Consider the following 27,937-nt stretch of genomic DNA (forward strand, 5'->3'; position numbering starts at 1 on the left):
GGTCTTATGCAGACGTGGTACGCTACGACTGAAAATAAGGAAGCCACAACCACTGGAAGGAGCTGGTGGAAGGACGGTGTGTTGGGCTGTGCAGTGGCGGACTGTAGTCTGTAGGATGTTCTGTTTATAAGTATGTTTTAAATAATAAACATGTTCAACACGATTTATAGCATTATTCGTCGTTGTAGAGGTCGTAAACAGCCTACGGGAAATGGAGTCCCATACGGAATTCATATGGGACAATTTTTCCGATCTCAAATATTGGACACCCCATACCACACAGGACACCTGGCAACGTTACTTGTAACTCACATCAGGGACGACCTTAATCAGCTGCCAACAATAATGGGCATTCAGGAGTTCTCTAAAAGTTATAAGTAACCGAAATCTTTAGTCAGATATCATAGAACAGAAGTTGCAGGCGTACCACATTGCAAACTGGAAGTTTATCTCGAAAATATACGTAGGCTATAGGCAGGTGCCAGGTCTAACATAGGCCTAATATTTTGCGAATAGGCCTAACGTGTTGCAGAACTAAGTTTCTTCAAGAGCGTCATTTTTTAATCCCAGATTATTCTCGTGTTATATAGGACTACACCGTTTGAGAGAGGAAGTTGAGGGGGGGGGGGCACACAAGAAACTGATGTCCGTACCGCATACTGACGTCGGCAGTAGAGACGAACGCAAAGCATAAATCAGGGTCAATTAGACTGATGTTAATTATGTAGGCTATGTATGATCGCTGAATACCAAAAAATATCTCAGGGGTGTTCTATGACCTCTGTATTATAAATGTAAATATATATGTAAATGTTTGATTTCATATACAGGGGTGTACCTGTACAGGGAAACGCCTTCGCCTATTGATACGGCTAGGCTATGTTAAGTCTAAGTTTTTCTCTTCTCATAACAGGAGATATAAATTCTAACCTCACGCTTACCCCTTTCACAATATGGCGGTCACAAAGTACAGGGCGGTAAACCGTGTTCGAGTCTTTGAAGTTATCAGTGGCGTACTTTATGGACGTAACTAATACAAGCTACTAGGCCTGGATGTCGAGTTCGTGCAGGAACAGTGATGCCAACGGAAATGCTTTTTTTCTCATATTGCGAATAAATATAGGCATACAAATTAGCCGCAGTATTGATGTGCGTGTGAGGAACAGAAGCAGCAACGGAGGTCAGTGGCGTATCAAGGTCAACGGACAGGGCGAGGTGACATACTTACTGTGCTTGAAATAGTCCAGTTCAGATGCTGATGGATCAGTGGCGTATCACAATAACAACAATCCTGTATGCTTTAGACAAACAGTGATACCAACATAAACAATTTTAACATACTTTTATTTGGATATTGTGTACAGCAATTTGAACAATAATCATAAAGACAATTGACTATTGATTACAGTAATAATAATAATAATAATAATAATAATAATAATAATAATAATAATAATAATAAGGTATCAGTGGCGTATCAAGCTCCAACCACAACAAAGCCACACAACACGAGAGTAACGACAGCCTAGAGCAATGAAGTAACAGCATTACACGCAGAGCAGTGATGCCAACACAACACATTCCCGCTGGTTACTGTGGTATAATGGTATTGCTGTCGTGTTGGCAGCACTGCGCCTGCTCAGCCCTGCAGCATGGCCGCCACTTCTGTGCGCCGGTTCTCACGCGCCAGGTGCAGGGCCGTCCGTCCGTGCCAATCCCTCGCCCCCCGCTCAGCGCCATGCTGCAACAGCAGCTGCACCACTGGGGCGTGGCCACACACTGCTGCACAGTGCAGTGCAGTCCACTGGTCTGCATCATCAGGCTCGTTGGGCCGCGCCCAAGCTGCCAGCAGCAGCTCACACACTGCAGGGTGCCCCCAGTATGCAGCCACATGCAGAGCAGTGCGGCCAAATGGTCCTCCCTTCACATCCGGCTGCGCCCCGGCAGCCAGCAGCGCCCTGCACGCATCCTGGTGGCCTTCACATGCAGCCAGCCACAAGGGCGTGCGGCCATAATGATCCTCGGTGTTCACCAGGCTGCCTGCATCCAGGAGCAGCTGCACCCTGTGTGTGTCCCCCCGCTGTGCTGCCCGGTGTAGCTCAGTCCTGCCTTGGCTGTCCTGCTCCAGGTCGGGCCCGACCTCAGCCACACCTCTGTGCTTCTGCACCAGACAAAACAATCTGGTCAGAGGAAGCTCAGCCAGCTAGGTGACAGTTCACTAGACTGAGTGAAGCTGATGGCAGTAGTAGTGACAGTAGCCATAACTACAGTAATGTCAGTAGTAGTGACAGTAGCCATAACTACAGTAATGTCAGTAGTAGTGACAGTAGTCATAACTACATTGATGTCAGTAGTAGTGACAGTAGTCATAACTACAGTAATGTCAGTAGTAGTGACAGTAGTCATAACTACATTGATGTCAGTAGTAGTGACAGTAGTCATAACTACAGTAATGTCAGTAGTAGTGACAGTAGTCATAACTACAGTAATGTCAGTAGTAGTGACAGTAGTCATAACTACAGTAATGTCAGTAGTAGTGACAGTAGTCATAACTACATTGATGTCAGTAGTAGTGACAGTAGTCATAACTACAGTAATGTCAGTAGTAGTGACAGTAGTCATAACTACAGTAATGTCAGTAGTAGTGACAGTAGTCATAACTACATTGATGTCAGTAGTAGTGACAGTAGTCATAACTACAGTAATATCAGTAGTAGTGACAGTAGTCATAACTACAGTAATGTCAGTAGTAGTGACAGTAGTCATAACTACATTGATGTCAGTAGTAGTGACAGTAGTCATAACTACAGTAATGTCAGTAGTAGTGACAGTAGTCATAACTACAGTAATGTCAGTAGTAGTGACAGTAGTCATAACTACATTGATGTCAGTAGTAGTGACAGTAGTCATAACTACAGTAATGTCAGTAGTAGTGACAGTAGTCATAACTACAGTAATGTCAGTAGTAGTGACAGTAGTCATAACTACATTGATGTCAGTAGTAGTGACAGTAGTCATAACTACAGTGATGTCAGTAGTAGTGACAGTAGTCATAACTACAGTAATGTCAGTAGTAGTGACAGTAGTCATAACTACATTGATGTCAGTAGTAGTGACAGTAGTCATAACTACAGTAATGTCAGTAGTAGTGACAGTAGTCATAACTACATTGATGTCAGTAGTAGTGACAGTAGTCATAACTACAGTAATGTCAGTAGTAGTGACAGTAGTCATAACTACAGTAATGTCAGTAGTAGTGACAGTAGTCATAACTACATTGATGTCAGTAGTAGTGACAGTAGTCATAACTACAGTGATGTCAGTAGTAGTGACAGTAGTCATAACTACAGTAATGTCAGTAGTAGTGACAGTAGTCATAACTACATTGATGTCAGTAGTAGTGACAGTAGTCATAACTACAGTAATGTCAGTAGTAGTGACAGTAGTCATAACTACAGTAATGTCAGTAGTAGTGACAGTAGTCATAACTACATTGATGTCAGTAGTAGTGACAGTAGTCATAACTACAGTAATGTCAGTAGTAGTGACAGTAGTCATAACTACAGTAATGTCAGTAGTAGTGACAGTAGTCATAACTACATTGATGTCAGTAGTAGTGACAGTAGTCATAACTACAGTAATGTCAGTAGTAGTGACAGTAGTCATAACTACAGTAATGTCAGTAGTAGTGACAGTAGTCATAACTACATTGATGTCAGTAGTAGTGACAGTAGTCATAACTACAGTAATGTCAGTAGTAGTGACAGTAGTCATAACTACATTGATGTCAGTAGTAGTGACAGTAGTCATAACTACAGTAATGTCAGTAGTAGTGACAGTAGTCATAACTACAGTAATGTCAGTAGTAGTGACAGTAGTCATAACTACAGTAATGTCAGTAGTAGTGACAGTAGTCATAACTACAGTAATGTCAGTATTAGTGACAGTAGTCATAACTACAGTAATTTTCGAGTGTCCTCAAACAGTTGTTAATGTAATTCCAGATCCAAATTAAAGCCTGTTGAAACACGTAAAGCACACGGACAGCAAAGCTGAAATTCACATCGTAACTTAAGCTGAGATGCGAACTACGTTCTCTTGTTTATTACATCTATAAGTTGTAAATCAGGACTCACTTTAAATCAGTTTCTTACCTCAGTCCTAACACATCGTCCTCCACGGGAGACCCAACCGCACATGTCTCGCGTCGCCACTCACCTAAACAGAGCTCAGCTTCCAACCACCACAGACAGAGGGCTGTTGTGTGTTGGACATAGTTCAGCCAATCAGAATGTACCTACACTAAGATATTGTTTTCTTTTGGTCTTGTTTACTAATTGTAGCTACAAAGTACAGTTTTAGACAAAAATAAACACACTTTGATATACTGTAATTCAGAATTATTGTACGTTCGCTCGGAGAAAAACCAGGGGGTGGGGGCTGAAAACAGAAGGCCACACAAGTTACCGCTATTCCCTTCGTCCCGCGCAGAGGTAAACACCACATAGTTGCCAGTTCTGTAACGACTTGGAGTGCACGTAGTTTGCATTATCTGTTTAGTTTTCTTAGTGTTCACTGAAATTAGTGAAATATGTGGCACCATGGGAGTCTGTTGCAGAGAGTGAACAACATAGCGATGACAATCATTGTTACAAGAGGTCAGTCATTAGACAGACAAGCTGCACATAATATAAAGGCAAGGAGAAGGAAATGTGATTCACCAATTGATAAAACAGTTCGCGCTGCAGGTGTTTCAAGATCATTAGTGAGGAAAATAATTTCTATCAATATAACCAAGTATAACACTCCTAAAAAAAGAAATTCAGACTGTATTACAAACAGTTACGTAATCCAAGAAACTTATTGATTTCGCACGTGATATATTACGACGCACCATTTATGAATGTTACAACAACCACATATCCCCTACATTGGACATCATTTTATGTGCAGTGCAAGAAAAGACACAAGGCACAGATTGCGAATTGCTGTATCGATAAAAAAAATGACTCAATTGTTATAGGTTATACTACTATAAAATATGTGAAATTTACAAATTTATTATGTTAACTGTGTAGGAGAAAAAAAAAACTGTTATTATATGACTGAAATAAATATACTTCTTTCATATTTAGAAAATGGGTCTGAGAGACCCAACCCGTGCAGTTACGTAACTTTTCATGACACGTTCACTGGCGGGTTAATAATAATAATAATAATAATAATAATAATAATAATAATAATAATAATAATAATAATAATAATAATAATAATAATAATAATAATAATAATAGGCTAATAGATAAATGTTATTAGTGAATATAAACATAGATGGTTTTTAGGTTATTTTACGACGCTTTATCAACAACTTAGGTAATTTAGCGTCTGAATGAGATGAAGGTGATAATGCCGGTGAAAAGCGCCTAGGGTCCAGCACTGAAAGTTACCCAGCATTTACTCATATTGGGTTGAGGGAAAAACCCAGAAAAAAGCTCAACCAGGTAACTTGCCCCGACCGGGAATAGAACGTGGTTTCGCGGCCAGACCGCAGTTACTCCACACGTGTGGACAACAGAGATATGTAAGTGGACGTTTAACTGACGTACTCTATTAGATGTTGCAACGCTGCTTCCTTAGTCGCGTGTCTAGTTGTGTAACAACAAGCACTGCTTCGGTAGCATACTCTCTTATTGCACCCCTTCCCCTGTTTTTCTCTGAACGAACATACAATAGGAAACAGTTTGAAAGCTGTAGGCCTTATTGTTTATATATTATTAATCCTAAATACATGTCTTCAATTGGCTTTCACATCCCGCATAGGCTTATAAACAAGTTGTAGTAATATAAAACACAACTATATCTGTCTCAGCTAAAATTTCCAAATTCGACTCCCGTCCAGGGATCTAGAAACTGCCCAGCCCGCACAGAAACAAGACAAATGAGCAACTCATCCCGCTCGCTGATGCAGTGAAGAGGGATAAAATGCGCAATTTCGTCATGGCATTCTAGAATATACGCGGACTCCTCCGCAGTTGTGTCAGCCCAAAGCCAGACTTACACGTGGAAAATAAACAATATGGCGGAAATTGTTACTTTTATTGCAGATAATGACACTGGAATGTCGCACTGTGCTACAAGCTGGATGCGGGTTCGAACCCCGCCGAAGACGACGAATTTTAAATGCTGTGGAATCCGCAGCATGGCTTCATCGGGAGGCAAGTAAAGCTGTGCTGCCCCGTCGTAGATTACAGCACGTGACAGAACCCTGCTCTAGATAGGCCTACAAGGCTGCAGACTACATTATTGTAGGACAGGGACCGTCAAGTGACTACACTCTCGTGCGTACGTACAAACCCTCAAGCCCTGACGTACGGCTGCGGGCAAGGGTAGCTGCTTCCACAGTGGCGGAGCTAAGAACTTGTATGTGAACCAAATTTGTGATAAGAATGTAGGCCTAAATTAATTTCAGCTTTTAATTGAAGCACGCGTTCACTGTTAATTGCACTGTACTGAAAAACAGTACTCTATACAATTTTGTACAGTTAACTATATACGAAACAAATTTTTGCATGTTTGCACAATAATGAATCAAAACAAAATATACACTTTTATACAGATTAATATACTGTTTGTCTTCTTCTCATTGCTATACAATTCAATTAACAAAATAAAACAACAGTACAAACGTTGTCATTCAAATACAATTCTCTAATAATAGTACTTTTTCTTAAACATCAGAGATCCGCTGCGATTTTTGCAGTTTTCTGTTAGTAAGCAGCTATTTAATTCTAGGAGCTATTGTTTTAGTACCAGCCAATAGCAAACATGCTTTCAATTGTTCATCACTTAGTTGTTTCTGTGACGTGACTGTAAACTTCATTAAACAAAACAGTGTTTCGCATACGTAGGTTGTCCCGAACATTTACAACGTTCTTGCAGCAAGATTGTACTGTTTAGGAAACCTTTCTCGTGGAAAACAAGTATAGAAATGGTTAATACTTTTTGTTTTGATACTTATCCTTTAGCTCAATATCGCTTTGTAAATCAAGTATTTCTAATTGTAGTTCAGCAGGAATATCCAGGACACTCACTGAAAAAGATATTGCAAATATCTTAAATTGTTGTTCAAGATCTCTAATATTCTCAAATCTACGTTCGAAACTTCGCACAATTGTTGCATTATTCTTATATATTCTTTCATGTCCAAGACTTCTAACAGGTTTCCCATGTACATCCATAAATAAGGCAGTTTCATTTCTAAGTGCGAGAAAACGTTCCAGAATTTTTCGACTTCACACCTTACCTCGGTATGGTAGAGTAAATCCCCATACTGTTAATACCATCAAGCAGAGCCCTGAAGTCCCTGTGATTGAGTCCTTTTGACCTTATGAAATTAATTGTTCGCATAACAACATCCATTACATTGCTAAGGTTCATGTTTTAGCACATAAATATTGCTGGTGCAAAATGCAGTGCACCGGTGCCCCCAAGCGACCTCGATAGGCTCCACCACTGACAGACTGCAGTGTACAAGTGTACTGCCCGCAGTGGAAGCCGTAAGTAGGCCTGTACGCCCTCTCGCGATCTTGACTCGACTTGGCGGAGCCTGTTGTAGGATATACCAGGCGACGCTGAATTTCGACTGTGAATGTAAGCATTTGTTATTTTGTATATACAACAGATATATATATGCCTTTATATACTGAATTATAAGGAACATAAACAATTAGGAACACTGGAAGACCCTGTGAGCAAAGCACGTTTTTCGGTGTTGTTCCATCTAGGCCCTACATAGGAAAAAACTAATAAAAATGAAATAAATAATAATTAAAAAAAACTTTATAGCATCTATATATAATTATTTCAATAGGTCTAGAACTTATACGCAATGTGTATTTTTAATTAAATTTAATAAGAGAAAATGTTCAGAATTCGAGGTGAATTTTCGTTTTGCCTAAGCTATTCCAAGTTACCAGCACCTGTATTTTATACGTTCAACACAATGTGAAAAATACTGAAAGATTATAGCAGAATTGATTTCTGTGTTTATTGTTATTCATTGTATTCTCGGAGTTTCATTCAGGAGTTGGAGCCAACTGTGATACCCTTATTCCTGGTTCCCAGCACCGGTATTTTATACGTTCAACACGATGTGAAAAATACTGAAAGATTATAGCAGAATTGATTTCTGTGTTTATTGTTATTCATTGTATTCTCAGAGTTTCATTCAGGAGTTGGAGCCAACTGTGATACCCTTATTCCTGGTTCCCAGCACCGGTATTTTATACGTTCAACACGATGTGAAAAATACTGAAAGATTATAGCAGAATTGATTTCTGTGTTTAATGTTATTCATTGTATTCTCTGAGTTTCATTCAGGAGTTGGAGCCAACTGTCATACCCTTATTCCTGGTTACCAGCACCGGTATTTTATACGTTCAACACGATGTGAAAAATACTGAAAGATTATAGCAGAATTGATTTCTGTGTTTATTGTTATTCATTGTATTCTCTGAGTTTCATTCAGGAGTTGGAGCCAACTGTCATACCCTTATTCCTGGTTACCAGCACCGGTATTTTATACGTTCAGCACGATGTGAAAAATACTGAAAGATTATAGCAGAATTGATTTCTGTGTTTAATGTTATTCATTGTATTCTCTGAGTTTCATTCAGGAGTTGGAGCCAACTGTCATACCCTTATTCCTGGTTACCAGCACCGGTATTTTATACGTTCAGCACGATGTGAAAAATACTGAAAGATTATAGCAGAATTGATTTCTGTGTTTAATGTTATTCATTGTATTCTCTGATTTTCATTCAGGAGTTGGAGCCAACTGTCATACCCTTATTCCTGGTTACCAGCACCGGTATTTTATACGTTTAACACAATGTGAAAAATACTGAAAGATTATAGCAGAATTGATTTCTGTGTTTATTGTTATTCATTGTATTCTCGGAGTCTCATTCAGGAGTTGGAGCCAACTGTCATACCCTTATTCCTGGTTACCAGCACCGGTATTTTATACGTTCAACACGATGTGAAAAATACTGAAAGATTATAGCAGAATTGATTTCTGTGTTTATTGTTATTCATTGTATTCTCGGAGTTTCATTCAGGAGTTGGAGCCAACTGTCATACCCTTATTCCTGGTTACCAGCACCTTTATTTTATACGTTCAACACGATGTGAAAAATACTGAAAGATTATAGCAGAATTGAAGTAATAAAATAGGAACAATTGTAACACTCACACCACACGAATGCAATTTTTGTCTGTTTCAAAACAGTACAACATATTATTTAGAATCAGTTTCAAGTCAGCGCTGAACGTGTTGTTCCGTGTTTTATGTGTTCAGTATTCTATGTGTTTAGCGTTAATTTAATTAGATCCTTATCTGTTTCATAGTACAGGTTTTAGTTTATTGTTTATCAATCGAAGTATTGTTAATATTAAGTTATTTGGTATAAGAGGTGCGTCACAATTTCCAAGATCGTACATTTCTTCAAAAGAAGAAGACAAATAGATCATAACGGTGGGGACCAAAGAACTTTAGGCCTATATAAAACATAGCCTATCGTTTACTTCCTTTTTATCAGAGTTGGGCATTTTATAATCGATTACCGATTACACAACTTCACAAAAATTAGAGGCTAATATATAAAATAATGTTTCAAAATAGTCTACACCCAAAGTCTAATAGGATTAGCTATGTATTTAATTTGTATCCATAATTCAAATTTTTTATGAAAATTGTAGGTCTACATCACAAAATTATGCCACCCCCCCCCCACATTACAAATTACAGCTACCCTGCCGATAGACCCTAGGTCTAGTTCAAAGACATGACTGAATTCGTAACTAAAAAATAACAGTGCTTGTATGCGTGTCCAGTGATTTAATATGGAAACATCCTAAGCAAGGATGGCACTTTAAGGCAAAAACAAGACTTGCTAGCCTGTATGATAAAAATGATTGAAGACATCTCGTAACAAATGAAAGAATAGAAACAGAAATATAACCAAAAACTTTAGATAACATTTTAGAAACACTGGGTCACTGGCTGAAAAGAAACTGCGTACTGGAGAATGCACTGGAAGAAATCGTGAGCGGGAGAAAAGTTCGGGGCAGAAGAAGATATCAGATGATAGACGACATTAAGATATATTATGGATCATATGCGGAGATTAAGAGGAAGACAGAAAATAAGAAAGATTGGAGAATGCTGGGTTTGCAGTCAAAGAACTGCCCTACACAGAAAACTATTACCTAAATGCCTGATTTTTTTTTGACAAATGAAGTTTTATCCTGGACCGGACTTGTGAATTTATTTGCCCCAGTACGTCCAGGGGCGTCAAGAACGCCTTACTGCGACGCCTGGTTCCCAGATATTGACTGTTAAGAAAACATTGGGGTCATAGTGCCCATTTTTGAGTAGCCCTATTGGGTGGTTGGAGCCAACCGTATTGGAGGCTTCATTATGAAGAAGAGACACAGAAAATATGAACAATCCGTCGCTATTTCTTGATTTATTTCGATAAATTCTCTCCAGACAAATATTGAAGGATATCCGAACATTTCCGGAGTCTTCGAAGCTAATCCACTGAGAGTTGAGGAGAACCCTTGGTGTTATGGGTAGCGATCAAGGACCCGTTATTGTCTGCATCCATGCAGCTCCTTCTAGCCGGAGGGATTTCCGTACAAATGCTGGCGGAGGAGAAATGTAAAATCCTTGCTGTTTTTGGGTGGATATCAACTTTTCTCAGGGATCGGAATTTTGTGAATTTCTTTGCCTGGAGTGCGTTTATATTGTCCACGGCTGTGAAGTAACAGTATGTGTGACAATGAAACTAGCAGGCACGAGTTCAAATCCAGTATGTGACAAGTTACCTGGTTGAGGTTCTTTCCAGCGTTTTCTTCAATTCGTTAAGAACAAACCATCGTTGATTTTATGAACTCTGCTATGTGGCAGTACAGAAAATAATTTTTCTGGATGAAGAAAAACTAATTAAACGTCAACAGGCCTACACTGATCCTTTATCATGTCATTTACGTTCACCATAGATACCAACGTTTTCTACCAAATTATTTCATATTCTTATGTAGTCCCGTTGATTTTTAATTAATTTTTCTTCCTCCTGAAATATTATGTTGTGTCTGTCACATAGCAGGTTTGATAAAATCCACGACGAAATGCTGGGTAACGTTCGGCGTGCATCTGGCTGGCATTATCACCTTCATCTCATTCAGACGTAGGTAACCATAGCAATTGTAAACCGCCGTACATTAAACCGATTAATATAGTCAACTACTGCTGTGTATTTTTTTTTTTTGTTAAACGCGATTTCTTCCAACTTTTTTTTTTCATATCAGTTAATATGCCCTCTTCCTCAACACATTATGCACACCTGCGTGAAATGTTTACCCCATAATTCAGTTAACACTTTCGTGTTGTAGATTCACCTTTGTTCAATTTTCTTATGCCCTAGATTGTTAAACTTATTTAAAGAAAGAGTTCTAAAATAAAAAAAAATCATATTTTTCTATTCAATATTTACAAACCTAAACAACTCTCCCCTTACCAACTCCAATCCTTCAAGGAATTGTTCGTTCGTTTAAGATTTAAACTTCACTTGGCACCGCATAATCATCCTGGCCACCATACCCCACTATCTTCTGGCTTAGTTGCCTCATGAGTGATGCTTTATTGCTATCGCTCATGAGCTTCAAACTTCTCTTCGAACACCTGACTGAACATAACTTACATAGGCCTGAGATACCGTAACTCCGCCTTGCAAGGATACATCCTGCCTTCACATGCGTAAGATGGGTTATCTGACTTTAGGCGCCCTGAATAATTCCGCTCTGAATGATGTTGGTACTAGATCAGGACGCGGGGCTGACTGTCAGACACATGAAAACGGTTTCACGTAGCAACCAGGCCAGCCGTAAGGGGAATGCAGGACTGAAGCATTTCTGTTCAGCAAAACAATTTTTTTTGTCTCAAAAAGAAAAATATGATACTGATAGTAATTTTTAAGTAGGCTATGCTTAAGAATAAGGTCCTTATGAAAAAATTTGGGACAACAGGGAGGAATGAAGTTATAGGAGAATACAGAAAGTTACACACAGCAGAAATGCGTGAACTGTATTCTTCACACAAAATAATTAGGAGTATTAAATACAGACGTTAGACGTGGGCAGAGCATGTAGCACGTACCATGGCCTATGGGTGAATACTGAAACGCGTACAAGTTAGTGTGTTAGTGTGGGGAACCGAGCCAGGGGGAGAAAGATTTTTGGGGAGGACGAGACGTAATAGGGAGGATAATATTAAAATGGAAGGCTTATGTGAGGTCTGCAATGATCCTCCGAGTTCTCTAAAATCCATTTGTAAGTACACTCTGTTGTCGGTGCTTTTTACTCTCTACAGAACTAGTTTCCCTAATTTTTTAACGGAGTTCTTCATCCTGATTATGCGGCAACTCAACGTCACGGAATTGCGCAAGCTCTCATCTGAACATCTTTCGTTGGTCGTCGTCTTCCTCTCTCCGCTTGTGGTCTTATGCAGACGTGGTACGCTACGACTGAAAATAAGGAAGCCACAACCACTGGAAGGAGCTGGTGGAAGGACGGTGTGTTGGGCTGTGCAGTGGCGGACTCTAGTCTGAAGACACTTCTGTTGATAAGTGTCTCTTAAATAACAAACATGTTCAACACGATTTAAAGCATTATCCGTCGTTATAACATTCGCAAATAGGGGATTCTCCAATCTGAAATATTGGAGACCCTATACGATACAGGACACCTGGAAACCTTATTGTAACTGACATCAGGAACGACCTTAATCAGCTGCCAACAGTAGTGAGCATTCAGGAGTTATCTAAAGCCATAAGCAAGTAAACGAACTCTTTAGTGAAACATCATGGAACAGAAGTTGCAGGCCTACCAAATTAGAAACTGAAAGTGGAACTGGAAAATATACGTAGTCTAGGCTATAGGTAGGCACTTTGTGTAACATAGGCCTAATATTTTGCGAGGAAGCCTAACATGTTAGCTACAGGACTAAGTTCCTTCAAGACCGTGAGTTTTCTCTCTCAGATTCATTCTCAGTTATGTAGGGCTACGCCGATCGATAGTGGGGGTGGTGAAGAAAACCCACACACACGGAAGAAACTGATGTCCGTACAGCATACTGACGTCGGCAGTGGAGGTGAATGAAAAGAATAAATCAGGCTCAATTACGTCTGATGTTAATTATGTAAGCTATGTATGATCACTGAATACCAAACAATACCTCAGGGATGTTCAATGTTCTGTATTATGAATGTAAATGGGGTGGTTAACTTCACGCTTACCCTTTTCATAATAGGCTATGGCGGTCAGAAAATAGACGGCGGTAAACCGTGTTTGAGTCTTTGAAGTTATCAGTGGCGTACTTTATGGACGTAATTACTACAAGTTTACAGGCGTGGATGTGGAGTTCGTGCAGGCACAGTGATGCCAACGGAAATGCTTTTTTTCTCATATTGCGAATAAATATAGGCATAAAAATTAGCCGCAGTATTGATGTGCGTGTGAGGAACAGGAGCAGCAACGGCAGTCAGTGGCGTATCAAGATCATCGGACAGGGCGAGGCGACATACTTAGTCTACTGCGCTTGAAATAGTTCAGTTCACATGCAGAATGATTAGTGGCGTATCACAATAACAATCCTGTATGTTTTAGACAAACAGTGATAGCAACATAAAAACCTTTAACGTATTTTATTTGGATATTGTGTACAGCAATTTGAACAATAATTATAAAGACAATTGACTATTGATGACAATAATAAACTAATAATAATAATAATAATAATAATAATAATAATAATAATAATAATAATAATAATAATAATAATAATATTCACAAGGTATCAGTGGCGTGTCAAGCTCCAACCACAACAAAGCCACACAACACGAGAGTAACGCCAGCCTAGAGCAATGAAGTAACAGCATTACACGCAGAGCAGTGATGCCAACACAACACATTCCCGCTGGTTACTGTGCTATAATGGTATTGCTGTCGTGTTGGCAGCACTGCGCCTGCTCAGCCCTGCAGCATGGCCGCCACTTCTGTGAAACTCTGCCGCGCCAGGTCCAGGGCCGTCCGTCCCTGCTTATCCCTCGCCCCCCGCTCAGCGCCATGCTGCAACAGCAGCTGCACCACTGGGGTGCGGCCACGACATGCTGCACGGTGCAGTGCAGCCCACTGGTTTGTATCATCAGGCTCGTTGGGCCGCGCCCCAGCTGCCAGCAGCAGCTCACACACTGCAGGGTGCCCACAGAGTGCAGCCATATGCAGAGCAGTGCAGCCAGTTCGTCCTCCCTTCACATCCGGCCGCGCCCCGGCAGCCAGCAGCGCCCTGCACGCATCCTGGCGGCCTTCACGTGCAGCCAGCCACAAGGGCGTGCGGCCATAATGATCCTCGGCGTTCACCAGGCTGCCTGCATCCAGGAGCAGCTGCACCCTGTGTGTGTCCCCCCGCTGTGCTGCCCGGTGTAGCTCAGTCCTGCCTTGGCTGCCCTTATGCTGCAGGTTGGGCCCGACCTCAGCCGCAGCTCTGAGCTCCTGCAGCAGACAAAACAATCTGGTCAGAGGAAGCTCAGTCAGCTAGGTGACAGTTCACTAGGCTGAGTGAAGCTGATGGCAGTAGCAGTGACAGTAGACACAACTGCAGTAATGTCAGTAGTAGTGACAGTAGCCATGACTACAGTAATGTCAGTAGTAGTGACAGTAGCCATGACTACAGTAATGTCAGTAGTAGTGACAGTAGCCATGACTACAGTAATGTCAGTAGTAGTGACAGTAGCCATAACTACAGCCATGTCAGTAGTAGCGACAGCACCCTATTAGTAGTAGTAGCAGTAGTGATAGTGGTAGCAGTTCTAGTCTGAAAACTGAAATTAAGTTTGCTCTCCAACTGCAGCTGGTCGCAATCTCTGTTGTAACAGTTTGTGTCAATCATTGCTCAGTAACTGTAACCATGGCAACAGCTCACACTTACTGCTGTCTTCTGGCGCTCCGCTTGCAGTTCGTCCGCCATTTTCTTCAGTTCCTCCCCCTTCGCTTGCAGTTCTTCTCGCAGAGCCCGCAGTGCTTCCTCCTTACTCTGCAATTAAAAACAAATCTGGTTGAGAAGAACCTCAGATGTCGATAACTGGACTAGAAACATGACTATGATGATGACGACGATGATTTTATAATACTAATAATATTATAACTAATATTCCTTTTATCATTATTAAAATGTGCAAAGACTGAATGCAGCTCGTAAACTCCCTCGTAAAAGGTTAAAGGTAAAAGAGAAGATGGAAACGATACGATAAAATAACTTAAATTGGAAACTTTGGAGAACAGACGTAGGAAAAGTGGAATAACGTCACTGTATAGAGCACATCTAGGTCAGAAAGCATGGGTAGACATAACGGCTCGGTTAGAGAAGCCAACGTACTATAGTAGCATTCTTATTGTATTGTGTATAACTTATAACTGTATTAAGTATTGTAGGGGAGAGTTGCGTAATTTGTACCGTTGCACAGTGGTCTAAAATCCATATTTAGGAGGACGAATGCAGAAAAATGACATGTAAAAAAATGAAATAAACCATTAAATTATTGTTCCTATATAACTGAGTAACACTCAATTGATAATCTTAATCAGCGGAGGTGGCTGCATAGCGAGATAAGAGGCCGGTAACATGCCACATTTCGCCACCCAGCATTCTTACTCAGCAAGCGCCGCGAGTCTGCCGTTTTCCTTGTGCTGTAACTCTGTTGTAAGTGGTCGATTCCATTCATATTTGGTACCAACGTGTCAAGTAGTTCTTTAGGTATGTAACACTGTTTGTTTTTGTTACATTGAATGTTATTATAGTATGTCAAATTAGAATGAATGGACACGGGACAAAATATAAATATAACCATTGAGTGCAGACTTTGCTAAGGTAGAGAGAAAAAACCCCTTTGGTTCGACCAAAAATGTTTTTTTTTTCACTTCCTCCACTATTTACCTCTATTTTAAATCTAGTCTTAAGGTGCGCAGATTTGCACAAGTAATAATTTATGAGCACTATTCTTTCGAGTTGCAGTAGTGGCATTTTTCACGGTTGCAGTTATTTCAATATCTGTGAACCGAATCTGCTTCCGCAGTATAATTCAGGGAATTCAAGATGACAGCTTGTTAATTATGTACCAAATAAGCTTCCCGAGTATCCAAAAGGTGCAATAGTACCTAAAATGTTACTTTTTTCCCCCCCATAAAATTTTGTCTAAATGCATCCCCCTGTAAGGGGCACTTCTGCTCATACCAACGTAAACAGAGTTTGCACATGAAACAAATGTACTAAGTGTAACTACTGTATAAAATTTCATAAAAATCTGTTAGATAGGACAAAAGTTATTTTGTCTAATTGCGCCCCCCTATAGGGGGTAGTTACACTTAGACCAACGTAATGAGAGTTTGTATACAAGACATACATGCTACCTGTAGGCTAACTACTTTGTAAAATTTCATACAAATCTGTTAAATAGGAGAAAAGTTACTAATTTTGTCTAATTGTGCCCCCTATAAGGGGTAGTTCTCCTTATACCAACGTAATCAGAGTTTGTATACAAAACATATATGTTCCTTGTAACTGTTTTGTAAAATTTAATACAAATCTATCAAATAGGAGAAAAGTTACTAATTTTGTTTAATTGCGCCCCCCTATAAGGGGTAGTTCCCCTTATACCAACGTAATGAGAACTTGTATACAAAACATACATGCTACCTATAACTACTTTGTAAAACTTGATACAACTCTGTTAAATAGGAGAAAAATTACTAATTTTGTTTAATTGCGCCCCCCTATAAGGGGTAGTTCCCCCTATACCAACGTAATGAGAACTTGTATACAAAACATATAGGCTTCTTGTAACTTGTAACTGCTTTGTAAAATTTCAAAAAAAAATTGTTAAATAGGAGAAAAGTTACTAATTTCGTCTAATTTCGCCCCCCTATAAGGGGTAGTTCCCCTTATACCAACGTAACGAGAACTTGTATACAAAACGTATATGCTACCTGTAACTGCTGTGTAAAATTTATAAAAATCTGTTAAATAGGAGGAAAGTTACTAATTTTGTCTAATTGCGCCCCCTGTATGGGGTAGTTCCCCTTATACCAACGTAATCAGAGCTTGTATACAGAATATATAAGCTACTTGTAACTGTTTTGTAAAATTTCATAAAAATCTGTCAGATAGGAGAAAAGTTGCTAATTTTGTCTAAATGCGCCCCCTATAAGGAGTAGTTACCCTTATACCAACGTAACGAGAGCTTGCATACAAAACATATATGCTACCTGTAACTACTGTGTAAAATTTCATAAAAATCTGTTCGGTAGCTGAAAAGTTATTAATATGTCCCGCTAAATTTGCATTCTAGACCACTGTGCGTTGCCTAAATTGTACCATCGTCTTGAAAATTAGTTCCTTGATAAGTGTTGTCATCTACGTCACACATTCTGAACTACATCTACAAATATGCCATTTTATGAGAGACAAAGGCTGTGGGTTGTGAACTGAGAAAACTTGGTTTAGGTAGTTTCAATCTAGTTTCTGCGCTACCTGGCTACAACAATTACTTCCGAAAGCTAAGTGGAAGTCCACAATGCTATATATTATTTAAAACTACATTTATATATTGTAACTGTCATTAAGTTACAGACTTCTGTTAGGAACCGTTAAGCAGCAAGAATTCAACAAAGAAAACATGGCGAGGTTGCGTATTTTGTACCGGCTTCAGTTTGCTATATGTACCGGTACAACATAGGCAACTTTCATTATAAATGCATGAAATTATAGTGACGTATGAAGAAAAATATACCTAATTTAAATCAGCAATTATAATTTATTAACTTCTAATCATTCTAATATGAATATAATACTATAATTTTTATTTTAGGAAATAAAACACATTCAATTCGGAATTTAAAATAGTCATGTCAGACGTTCATTACAAATAATAAAAATTACTGTGACAAAATAGCATAAACACAATAAATTATGCATTTAGAATTTAATCGAATAATTTCCACATTTCATGTTCTGGCGTTTTCAAGTTTCTTCCTTTGTAACAAATTATAATTGCATTTTACATTAATTCCAGAATGGCAAAAATCTTGCTCTTGCTGCATATATGAATGGCGATCATGCAATAAATGAATGTGCCCGAATGTACAATGTGCCTAAGCCTACAATACCAAACATGCGAAAAAACAAAAACGTAAATGCTATTGGAGATGTTAAATCGTTTGGAAGATCCTTAGTATTTTCGGCAGAAATTGAAAATGAACTTGAAAATCACATTCTAAAGTTTGAATAAGTGATATTTTGATTAACTCCAACAGATGTTAGGAAACTTGCTTTTGATGTAGCTCAGAGAAATGGACTGCCACTTAATTTCAATCGTGAAAAGGACCAAGCATTGAAGAAATGGTATTATGCACAGCCTATCTGAAGAGGCATCCCAAATTGTGTAGGCAGACAGAGGCAACATCCATGGCTCGAGCGAAAGAGTACAACAAGGAACGTGTCTATGAATTCTTCGATCTGCTGGAAAACAGTGAAAGATACAAATTGGAATCCACGAGAATTTTCAATGTGGACGAAAGTGGCTTCTCCACAGTACAGAAGAAGACACAGAAAATCGTAGCGAGGAAAGGCAAGAAAGAAGTGGGTGTGATATCGAGCGGAAAAAGGAGTGAATGCAACGATGTGCCAGTGCATCTGGTCAATATGTTCCTCCCATGAATATGATCTGTCTGTTGGTGCTCCACAAGTCATTTTTATTACAGTTTCAGAAACTGGCTACATCAACTCTGAATTGTTCGTCAAATGGATGCAACAATTCATTTCCTCCGTCCATCCTCCCAAAGAAAGGCCAGTATTGCTATTGCTTGATGGACACACCATCCTCAGCAAGAACTTTGATGCCCTGATGTATGTGGTACAATTCAGGAACCCAGTTGCCTAATTTGTACTCATTGCAGACATTTAGAAAACTGAACGTCATGATTTTATGTTAACTTGAAGTAAACTTTTCTTTTTAGGAAAATCCTCCCAACATACCAGGAATTAAGATGTCGCTATTGAAATGATTCAACATTTTTCAGTTAAAATTGGAAAAAATAAAATGTGTAAAATGGTACAAATAAGGCAACTCTGCCCTATAATTGTGTTGTGTATTGTATAATTATATTGTAAATTATAATTTTATTGTGTATTGTTTATATTGTGTATAGCACTGCCACTGGGTGCTGCCCACTTGCAGTGTAAACAAATACATACGTACAAACTGTAACCACGGTAACAGCTCACACTTACTTCTTCCAGCTGGAGCCTCATCTCCCGCCCAGCCTCCAGTTCTTGTCTCAGCTTCCCCAGCTGATCCTGGTAACTCTGTAATATAAACAATTCTGCATTAGAGAAAGCTCAGCTGGTTAGGTGACAGTCTGACTTGAAGCAGCAGGTTTCATGAAGGAATCAAGCTGATGGCCGGTATACAGCATCAGGAAATGACACAACAGCTACCAATGTTTGGATAAAGGCTTTCAGATGAAACTTCTCAACAGTCTATAATTTTCCCTAAAGAGTTAAATAAATATGATGAGTCCTCAAATCAACTGAACATCTGCAGGAAGTTGATCTTCATTTTCATGATGAAGTTTTAAGAAATGGGCCACAGAACAAACCGTAATTTGTATTTTCATGGTAAGCCCTAAAATAAATGGGCCATGGATCACCTAACTACCAGAACATAATTCAGACTTTCATAAGCCCTAAAATAGATGCACCATTGGTCATCTAGACCAGTGTGCATCAAACGTTGTGAAGATGCCCATTTTTTGGGGAGACTTTTCATTGCAACCTCCTCTTCCCTCACTACCGTATATGTACCTCCCTAAAAAAAAAAAGCAACAAAAAGAAATCCCTAGAGAATTGGAAAAAAAAATATGATTTTACTGAAAACCAGTCGATAGCGGCCACTTTGTAAAGTATCGTACTTGCGAGATGAGAAACCAGAATATGCTAACCTACTTTCCAATGTATTCTATTTTGCTTCTTAGATGTGCCTTCCTTATTGAGATATCTTTCAAACACTTTCACTAAGATTTCGTCAAATACGACATAAATGTATGTTAATAAGCCATTGTTCTTTTATTTTATAATCCATCCCTCTGCTCTTTACATGACAACGCAAGGCATCGCGACCCATACTTCGAGAACCACTGGTCTAGACCTGCACGCCCTGATATGTAATCCACATTTTCATGATTACATTTCTCCTCATAAAATCAACTCTAACCTAGTCACTGTCCTTGGACTCCTGTCACTTAAGTATGATTTATATGTTGTTGCTTTTAAAGCTACTTCCTAGCTTCTTCTGTCGCACCTCGATGCTTTACCAGAATGAATATCTGGCTGGAATATACGCTGGTTCATAAACATTTACACGGTCCTATCTCCTCTTTTATTTCGTAACTGTTTATAACAGTGGAATATTTTAATAAGAGTTCTCACATACTTTTCTCTAGCAGGAATTGTCAACTATTTCTTTTCATGTTAAACTTGGGGGACATAAACTTTGCTTTTTAAGGAACCAGTATAGAAAGACCCAATTGCACAGGACAAGGACAACAAATCATGCCACACTTGCTTCTTAGACAAAGGCCATACCACTGCAAATGCCTGCACTGAAGGCAGATGTATTCGCCAGTTGTTCAGAGATTCAGTCCCTGAAGTCCTGACATCCCATTTCTTTGGAAGCTGCTAGTAAAATCAACCGGCTTATCGCTTTGACTGAGCATTAATGTTGCACACGTTCAACTTGTCATTGAGTGTGTTTCAGTCAATGGGAATTCAAAATAAGACGCTAGTGAAATAAATAAGCAGCTTCATTAGAAAATATAGCCAGCAAATTGGCCGGCGAATAAGGAAGCTTGTTCAAAGCAAATACAAGCAGCACCATATAAATCACACTTTAGCTAGCCCCTCACCTAACCCACTCAAACCTTCTCACTGTCCTCGGCCTCCTGTCACTCAGCTATCCCCATTTTCGTCTTTAAGATATTGCCAGTAATATTACTGTCACTACATTGTGATATATAATGGAGTACTCATATTTATTATTCAATTAAGTGTCCATTTGAACACACCTTAGCGTCTGCATGTCTGCCTATTTTAAAGTTTTTCGTCTCAACTGTCCAATTACTGTGTCTGTAACCATGGTAATAGCTCATCACTTACTTTTTCCTGCTGGAGCCGCAACTGGTGCTCTCCTTCATATTTCTGCCTCAGTTCTGCTTTCTCCTGTAACCACAAAGGAATCAGGTTCAGACGTAGCCCAGTCAGTAAGGCGACAGTACGATGAGAAACAGAATAACTCACAACCAACTACTGAATGTATTGCACTAAACAACACGACATTTCTAATTCTATCATTCGCATTATATACATGGCTACAAATTTGTCTTAAATATTTTTCAATTTTCGTCGCCACCCATTTTCTGAATGTCTGGTAGTAGCAAATAGTTCTGTGGAATAAAACCTTAACTGTGATCTAATATAAGTTGTTCAGTAGTAGCTGTAAATATGGCAACAGCAGAACTCTTACCCTTTCCGATTCTTCTTTCAGCTTTTCCAGCTCAGCCTGTGTTTCTCTTAATTCCCTCTCTCTCAGCTTCAATTTCTCCTTCAGCTCCTCAATGTTGTTGCTGCTCCCTACTTTTTCCTCTTCCTTCCTTGCCTCCAGGCCATGCAGGGACCGCGAGTCCAACCTCTCCTTGAGGACACTCACCTCCTCTATTAGAGGAAGCAGCAGACGAACCTGTCCCTCCAGGGTCTTCACTCGCTGCTTGAGGTCGGGGATAGGATTCGGTTTAGCCATCCTGCACACCAGAAAGCAAGAAAAGAGTCAAACCTACAAATACTATTCAAAAGTCACTTCCGTTAACACATACTCCAATGATCTTACAGAAACTGTAATGAATGAGTGCAATGCAGCTTTCAGAGTTATTTGTGTCCACCAAATAATTCGTGTTGCTCAAATATGTTAGCAATTCCGTAAAATTCGTTCTCAAAATATTGTATTAGAATAATAATACAGCTTCACTGACTGACAAATGTCAAGGGGTTTCCTCAGAATATCACAGAATTGGAGAAGATTATATACATTTCCACTTTTAGATGAATTGCTTCTAAGTTACTTTAACGTTTATTGCTGATTTTCTTTTGTTTGCAATTCAGTACAAACTTGACATAATTATAGAGAGTTGCAACAAATTTCATGTCCGCGGAAAACAACAGTTGCTCATTTACACATGTTGGACTGTCAGCAGTGTTAGAACAATACCATAATCAGCACGGGCTGACGTTGGTAACATTTTACTTTTAATCTAAGAATTTGCAGACTTTGTTGATAAGTACATAAATCCTAATGATTGATTTCAGGTTGTAAGACTCACAGTTTTTAAGATCAATTTCGTTATTTTTGGATTTGTTTCGTTTTTAGGTTACTTTTTTTCAATTTTGGTAGTACATTCTTGGCCATTTTTGCGACTTTTCATATTATTTATAATTGTTTGTTTCACTTAACTTTAATATAATTGAATTTTATTTTATTTTGTAGTTCACTTGCCGTCCTCATTTACAGCAAAAATAGGATGGAATATAATTTTCATGGAAGAGCAATTCAAGAACGGACAGTAAGCTTGAATCCTTGAAGAGTCCCAAGGATTTAGAGAGGGAAAGCTACAGAAACCAATCAGCTGTTCCTCACTTGACAAAATAGAGTAACAACCTTCATAAAGTTTTAGGACTTTCCGGGATTCAGTCAGATGTGACCTGTACAGATAACGATATTCTCCATTGCATGCTGACTTTTATTTCCACACTCCTCATCCTAGCAGCAAATAGCAAACTTGCTATCGAGAATGATGTTAAAAAGAAATCATCAGCACAGTCAGTAACATTACCACAAACTGTAACAAGTCACAGTAACTCATCAGAATTTTTCAAAGAATTGTGAGATGTTCTTGATTCATTGGATATTCCTATCTGGAAACTAAATAACACAAAAGTGACGGTAATTGTGTAATGCAACAGCGGACAGTCAATTCTTAATAATTTATATGTCATCTTCATCATCCATAACATAGCTCAGTTTTTCATGGTACAGTGTGCTGAACTTGTACAAGAGCACAGCCATTCAGCTACCCAATCATTCACAGAATAGAAGTGATAACCACAATAAACCTCAGGCTGCAGTGCAAGAGAGAGAGAGAGAGAGAGAGAGAGAGAGAAATACTTAAATTATATTCTGCAGTGCTGCGAATGCAATGCAGAATGAGACGGCAAATTGAAATACAGTGTGATTTTATGTTATTTTCTATTTAGTGTGTGTTAATAAAATGTGCTCTACCTGAGAATATTGACAACTTACATTAGCCAAGTATTAAATATCGGCAGGCGCCTTTTGATAAATCCATCTTATTTTTCATGGCGTTATATGGAATTCTTTTTTGTTCTTTAATTTGAAAGTTACACTAAATAAGTTACAATTTTTCTTTTGCTTAATTGGCTTCTGTCAAATGTATATATTGATAAACACGTGGTTTAGTTTGCAGCCACAAATACTTTCAAGATGAAAATAGTACCTACAACACTCACCTGTATATTGTAAGGCACTGTTCTAGCTTTCCTCCTCCTATTTCTTACAAATGTAACATTTGAGAGGTCCAGGATACAACAATTCGAAAAATGACGACTTTCCTAGTAATTCGTCCTTGACCTCTCGCATATTAGCCTATATTGGTAATTATAATAAGGGGGGGGGCTAAAACACTGCATTACAATATACAGATAGGCAGAGGTGATAGCCTATGCAAAATGTTTGACAACCAGTTCCCTCATGTGTACCTATGTTAAACATATACGGTATATGTCCATGGTAATTGCAAATATTACCTAGAAATAATTTAACAATCAGTTCGTCCTTCCCGGTGCGAACCGGCCGAATATCACCAGTGCAAATAGGCATAAGTATGAAACGAATTTTATGTTGAAATTGACCTATTTGTGGCTGCAAACTTAAAGCACGTGCTTATCACTATACAGCGTGAATCAAAAGTCGGGAACCATATAAATATCTTCCTTATAATTGATTTTCGATTACTATTGGTGTTACCAGTATTTTTAAGACCAAATGCTTTACCAGTGACACATTCAATTCTAGCCTTCAGCTATCTCAAAAGCCGCCATTTTGGATGCAACTTTGAAATTTTAAATGGAAAAGGGGTCATGTAGGTGCTCAAAATGATGTGACAATTTTCTGGAAAAATCAATGCTGCAATCTGTTTTGAGATATCTCTAATCGTTTGCAAGTTACTTAAAGATAACTGTCATAATGACACAAACGTTAGTTACTGCATCTACAGATATTTTGTAACATGGTACCAGGGGCGGCTTTTATTAAGGGGCACATGGGCATGTGCCCTCCCAGTGATTTTTATTATCCTATTATGACTATATTATAATACAATTTAATAGCATTATGAAATAATAAATTAAAGAGTTTCACATTTTCATTGCTACTAATGTTTTCAGAATGTGTAGTAGTCTACGAACAGGTAATAAAATGGGCTCTCTCTTCTCGTGCCCAGCGATAGACGAGGAAGGGATGGGGGTGTGAGTTGTAGGAAGGCGGAGCTCTTTGCCTCAGACCGTGTGCTTTGGGCACTGTATTTGCCGTGCCCACCAAGCCTCTTTAGCTTAGGAACAGTCCAATTAGCTGCGTGCCATTTTTAGGGGTGTTGATATTTGCTGTATAGCAGACGATATTTTACAGCTAAACTTGACATGAAAAACGTTAAACGTAAGTTTACTTTTAGAAGCTCGACTCATTGTATAAATCACGTGTGTATGTATGTGTATATATATATATATATATATATATATTTTCATTTGTCACAGTTATGTTGTTAATGCTCCCTGTAAACGTTTATGCTTCCATCGTATCCAAAAAAGAAAGTTTACATTACAATATATGAAGTTGGCAGTTCTCAAATAGCTTTGTCACTGACAACAGAGAATCTTGGCGGACGTTTTGCCGCCTTCAATGCACAATACAGTTTTCAACTGAGTTTCCCCAAGTCTAGTGCTGCGGTAGTAAGAAGGCGGGCAGTTCCGTGATCTGTGAGTACGAACGATTGAGAATCAGCGCATTTCTGTGAATTACACTTGGAATTGCATTTAACTTTCCTCTGGGCATAGCAGTGCTCTCAATTGAGAGAAAGATGGCACATTCTATTCCGAACTTCAACAATAGAGTTATAGAGGTTTTTGCTCGCAGAAAGAACCGAAAAATGGAGCTCATCTACAAAAATTAGAAAGGTTAGTGCACATAAATTGGTTTTATATGTTTTTAATTTTCAGGGTTCATCATTAAGGTTGTGCCCCACTTGACAGAATAGCCTTCGGCCGCCACTGCATGGTACAGTACTAAGGAGGCTTTGGAAAAGGTATTTTTATCCAGTTCCTCTAATTAACTTTTCCTGCTTTACTGTTTGGTTAACCTGTGGCAGTTTGAATGCATTGTTGTGGTTATTTGAAGCTTTCCTGTAACAAATTTCTTGATTTTCGTGATGGCATTATCGAAAGAGAGAAGAATTGATATCGTTCTTCATTCTGGTGGGTTCAGCCACAGAAATGTTGCAGCAGACCCACATTCTGGTCTGTGTTCAAATATAACGATAAGCAGAAAGCAATGAAGGAGCGGCCAGAGAGAATGATTGTTCAATGCTCTGTGACTGCGTAACGCACAGGAACGCCGTGCAGTGTGCAGTCAAACAGCACGACGATACTGGATTCTGAAAGCTTTCGTGACGAAATTTTCTATTAAAAGCTTTCGTATGAGCTTCACTTTCATATGACATGGAGACAAGTATTTAACAAAGAAATAGATTCGTCCCAGACAGTTAAGTTACACAAAACATGCCATATTTCTGGCTATCAATAATCTTCAATATTTATGGCCAGGCGTCACTCTAAATATGCTAGACTTAAACTTGAAATGGCTGAGTTGGCTAATCGACCTCCAGCAGCCCAGCCTCTGACACATTTCCCTGTACACAGAGGTGGTGGAGGGGGCAATGTTGGAGGGGGTTCCTTCTCTCCACACCGGGTTCGACTCCGAGGCAGGTCGGCTATTAACACACAACAGACAGCTAATACAGTGAGCCGCTTACCATCTGCCTTCCGTGACGTCATTCTTCAACTGCTCGAATGGCGGGAGTGTAGAGTATGTGGAGGAATAAATGTATGAACATGCAGAAGATTTAGTTTACAGGCCGCCATTCTCTATCACTTCCAAACTGTTGTTAGCCTATAGGATTATAAAGAAGAAGAAGGAGAAGAAGAAGGAGAAGAAGAAGAAGAAGAAGAAGAAGAAGAAGAAGAAGCTGTTGTTACACAGCCAGAACTTACCTTGTGAGTTGAAAATGAAGTTATGTTAACACTGAGCGAAACGAAGAACGGTGCTACCAACAGTGACGGAGTTCCGGTCAATTCCCAACACAATCGTCCACAGACTTTGTACACGGAGAGAAAAGTGAAGAAGTTCGAACCAAAAACCACTTGTTTGAAAACGAGAATGAGTAGTGACGCAGCCCTGCTTCTGAGGAGTTATATAGTGCCTTATCTACCGGTTAACAAACAGCCAGATAAAACTGTCAGACAGCTTACGCAAGCAAGGAAGAGTGGATCACAGGAGTGGCGCTTGAAGACAGCCAATAGGAGAAAGGATTGTTATTATTGTTAAATAAAGTTGCAATGTAACGATATGATAACGCAATGACTTTCATCTTAAAATAAATATTAATCAGATATCAGTAGAGATAAATCGCGTGACAGGTACCGCAAGCCAAGAGCTTGTTATCGTGTCCAGAGGTTGCACAACATTCCACTCACCGTGTGATAAAGGTTCTGTCTTTCGTAATTTATTACTGGACGAAATGTAATTTCTGTGATGACATTTTTCTTCACTCCTATTAGATTTAATAGATTAAAACTCAAAGAACGAAAGCAAGGAAATTATGTTTATTGCAGATATGAAATCCAATGTCAACAACAACAATGGCCAAAGCCCACACACCGTAACTCAGATATAACACTCCTTCCCTCTCGGATGATTCATACATGTTTCCGTAACTGATCTACATTCCGTCGTTTAATATTAATATTTTATAGGCTAATTTAATTCATAGAGATAGATTCCCATAGATTTAGAAATGACTGCAGCTACAGGTAGGATTTCGGGAGAAGACTTTTGACTAAACACAATTTCCAACGTTAAAAGATTGTCTCACGGCTGAATTATTATTATTATTATTATTATTATTATTATTATTATTATTAATCATTTATTTATTATTATTATTATTATTATTATTATTATTATTATTACTGTATTATTATTACTATTATTATTATTATTATTAGTATTATTATTATTATCTAAATTAGAATATGCATCTGTTGCGTGGAACTCTATTACTTCTACTGATTCGGCTGAACTAGAAAATATCCAAAGAAAATTCATTTCTCTTTGTGTGTTCAGATTTGTACCCAACTCCTCTACTTTAAATTATGAACTATCTAGTAAATATTTTAACTGTACCAGTCTGTATTCGAGACGTCAGGATATTGATTACACTTTCTTTAATAATGCTATTAATTGTGTCATTGATTGTGATTCTTTTATATATAACACCTATCTTAGAATTCCCGTGGAAGGTTTTCGTGGTCAAAGAATTTTCTTCACTAAATTATTTAAATCCCTTTCTCCAATAGCCAGGTGTA

General features: G+C 38.9%; 1 protein-coding gene across 3 annotated transcripts; it reads right to left on the reverse strand.

Annotated features, from left to right (window-relative positions):
- Window positions 1-1,325: 1,325 nt before the first annotated feature.
- LOC138713065 (26S proteasome non-ATPase regulatory subunit 10-like) lies at window positions 1,326-26,753 on the reverse strand. 3 transcript variants are annotated; one of them, XM_069844814.1, is made up of 6 exons: window positions 26,564-26,753; window positions 21,696-21,969; window positions 21,329-21,391; window positions 19,406-19,480; window positions 15,050-15,154; window positions 1,326-2,161 (listed from the first exon to the last, which is right to left on the reverse strand). In XM_069844814.1, exons 2-6 carry the CDS (start codon window positions 21,966-21,968, stop codon window positions 1,640-1,642), a joined length of 1,038 nt encoding a protein of 345 aa, XP_069700915.1. In that variant the 5' UTR covers window position 21,969; window positions 26,564-26,753; the 3' UTR covers window positions 1,326-1,639. The 3 variants fall into 3 exon arrangements, with proteins under 3 accessions (XP_069700915.1, XP_069700907.1, XP_069700924.1); XM_069844806.1 differs by lacking the exon at window positions 1,326-2,161 and adding an exon at window positions 13,752-14,613 and having other exon boundaries at window positions 26,564-26,752; XM_069844823.1 differs by lacking the exons at window positions 1,326-2,161; window positions 19,406-19,480 and adding an exon at window positions 13,752-14,613 and having other exon boundaries at window positions 26,564-26,752.
- Between the last annotated feature and the right edge of the window lie 1,184 nt (window positions 26,754-27,937).

This window comes from Periplaneta americana, chromosome 2 (genome assembly GCF_040183065.1).
Source record: "Periplaneta americana isolate PAMFEO1 chromosome 2, P.americana_PAMFEO1_priV1, whole genome shotgun sequence".
NCBI classification, from domain to species: Eukaryota; Metazoa; Arthropoda; class Insecta; order Blattodea; family Blattidae; genus Periplaneta; species Periplaneta americana.

Bases quoted from the DNA above. Each gene is read 5' to 3' on its own strand.
- LOC138713065 (XM_069844814.1), bottom strand. From the start codon at position 21,968: ATGGCTAAACCGAATCCTATCCCCGACCTCAAGCAGCGAGTGAAGACC. The intron at 15,155-19,405 runs GTAAGTGTGAGC...TTTTAATTGCAG, and splicing joins TGAGGCTCCAGCTGGAAGAA to AGTAAGGAGGAAGCACTGCG. The intron at 2,162-15,049 runs GTAAGTGTGAGC...TGTCTGGTGCAG, and splicing joins CGGAGCGCCAGAAGACAGCA to AAGCACAGAGGTGTGGCTGA.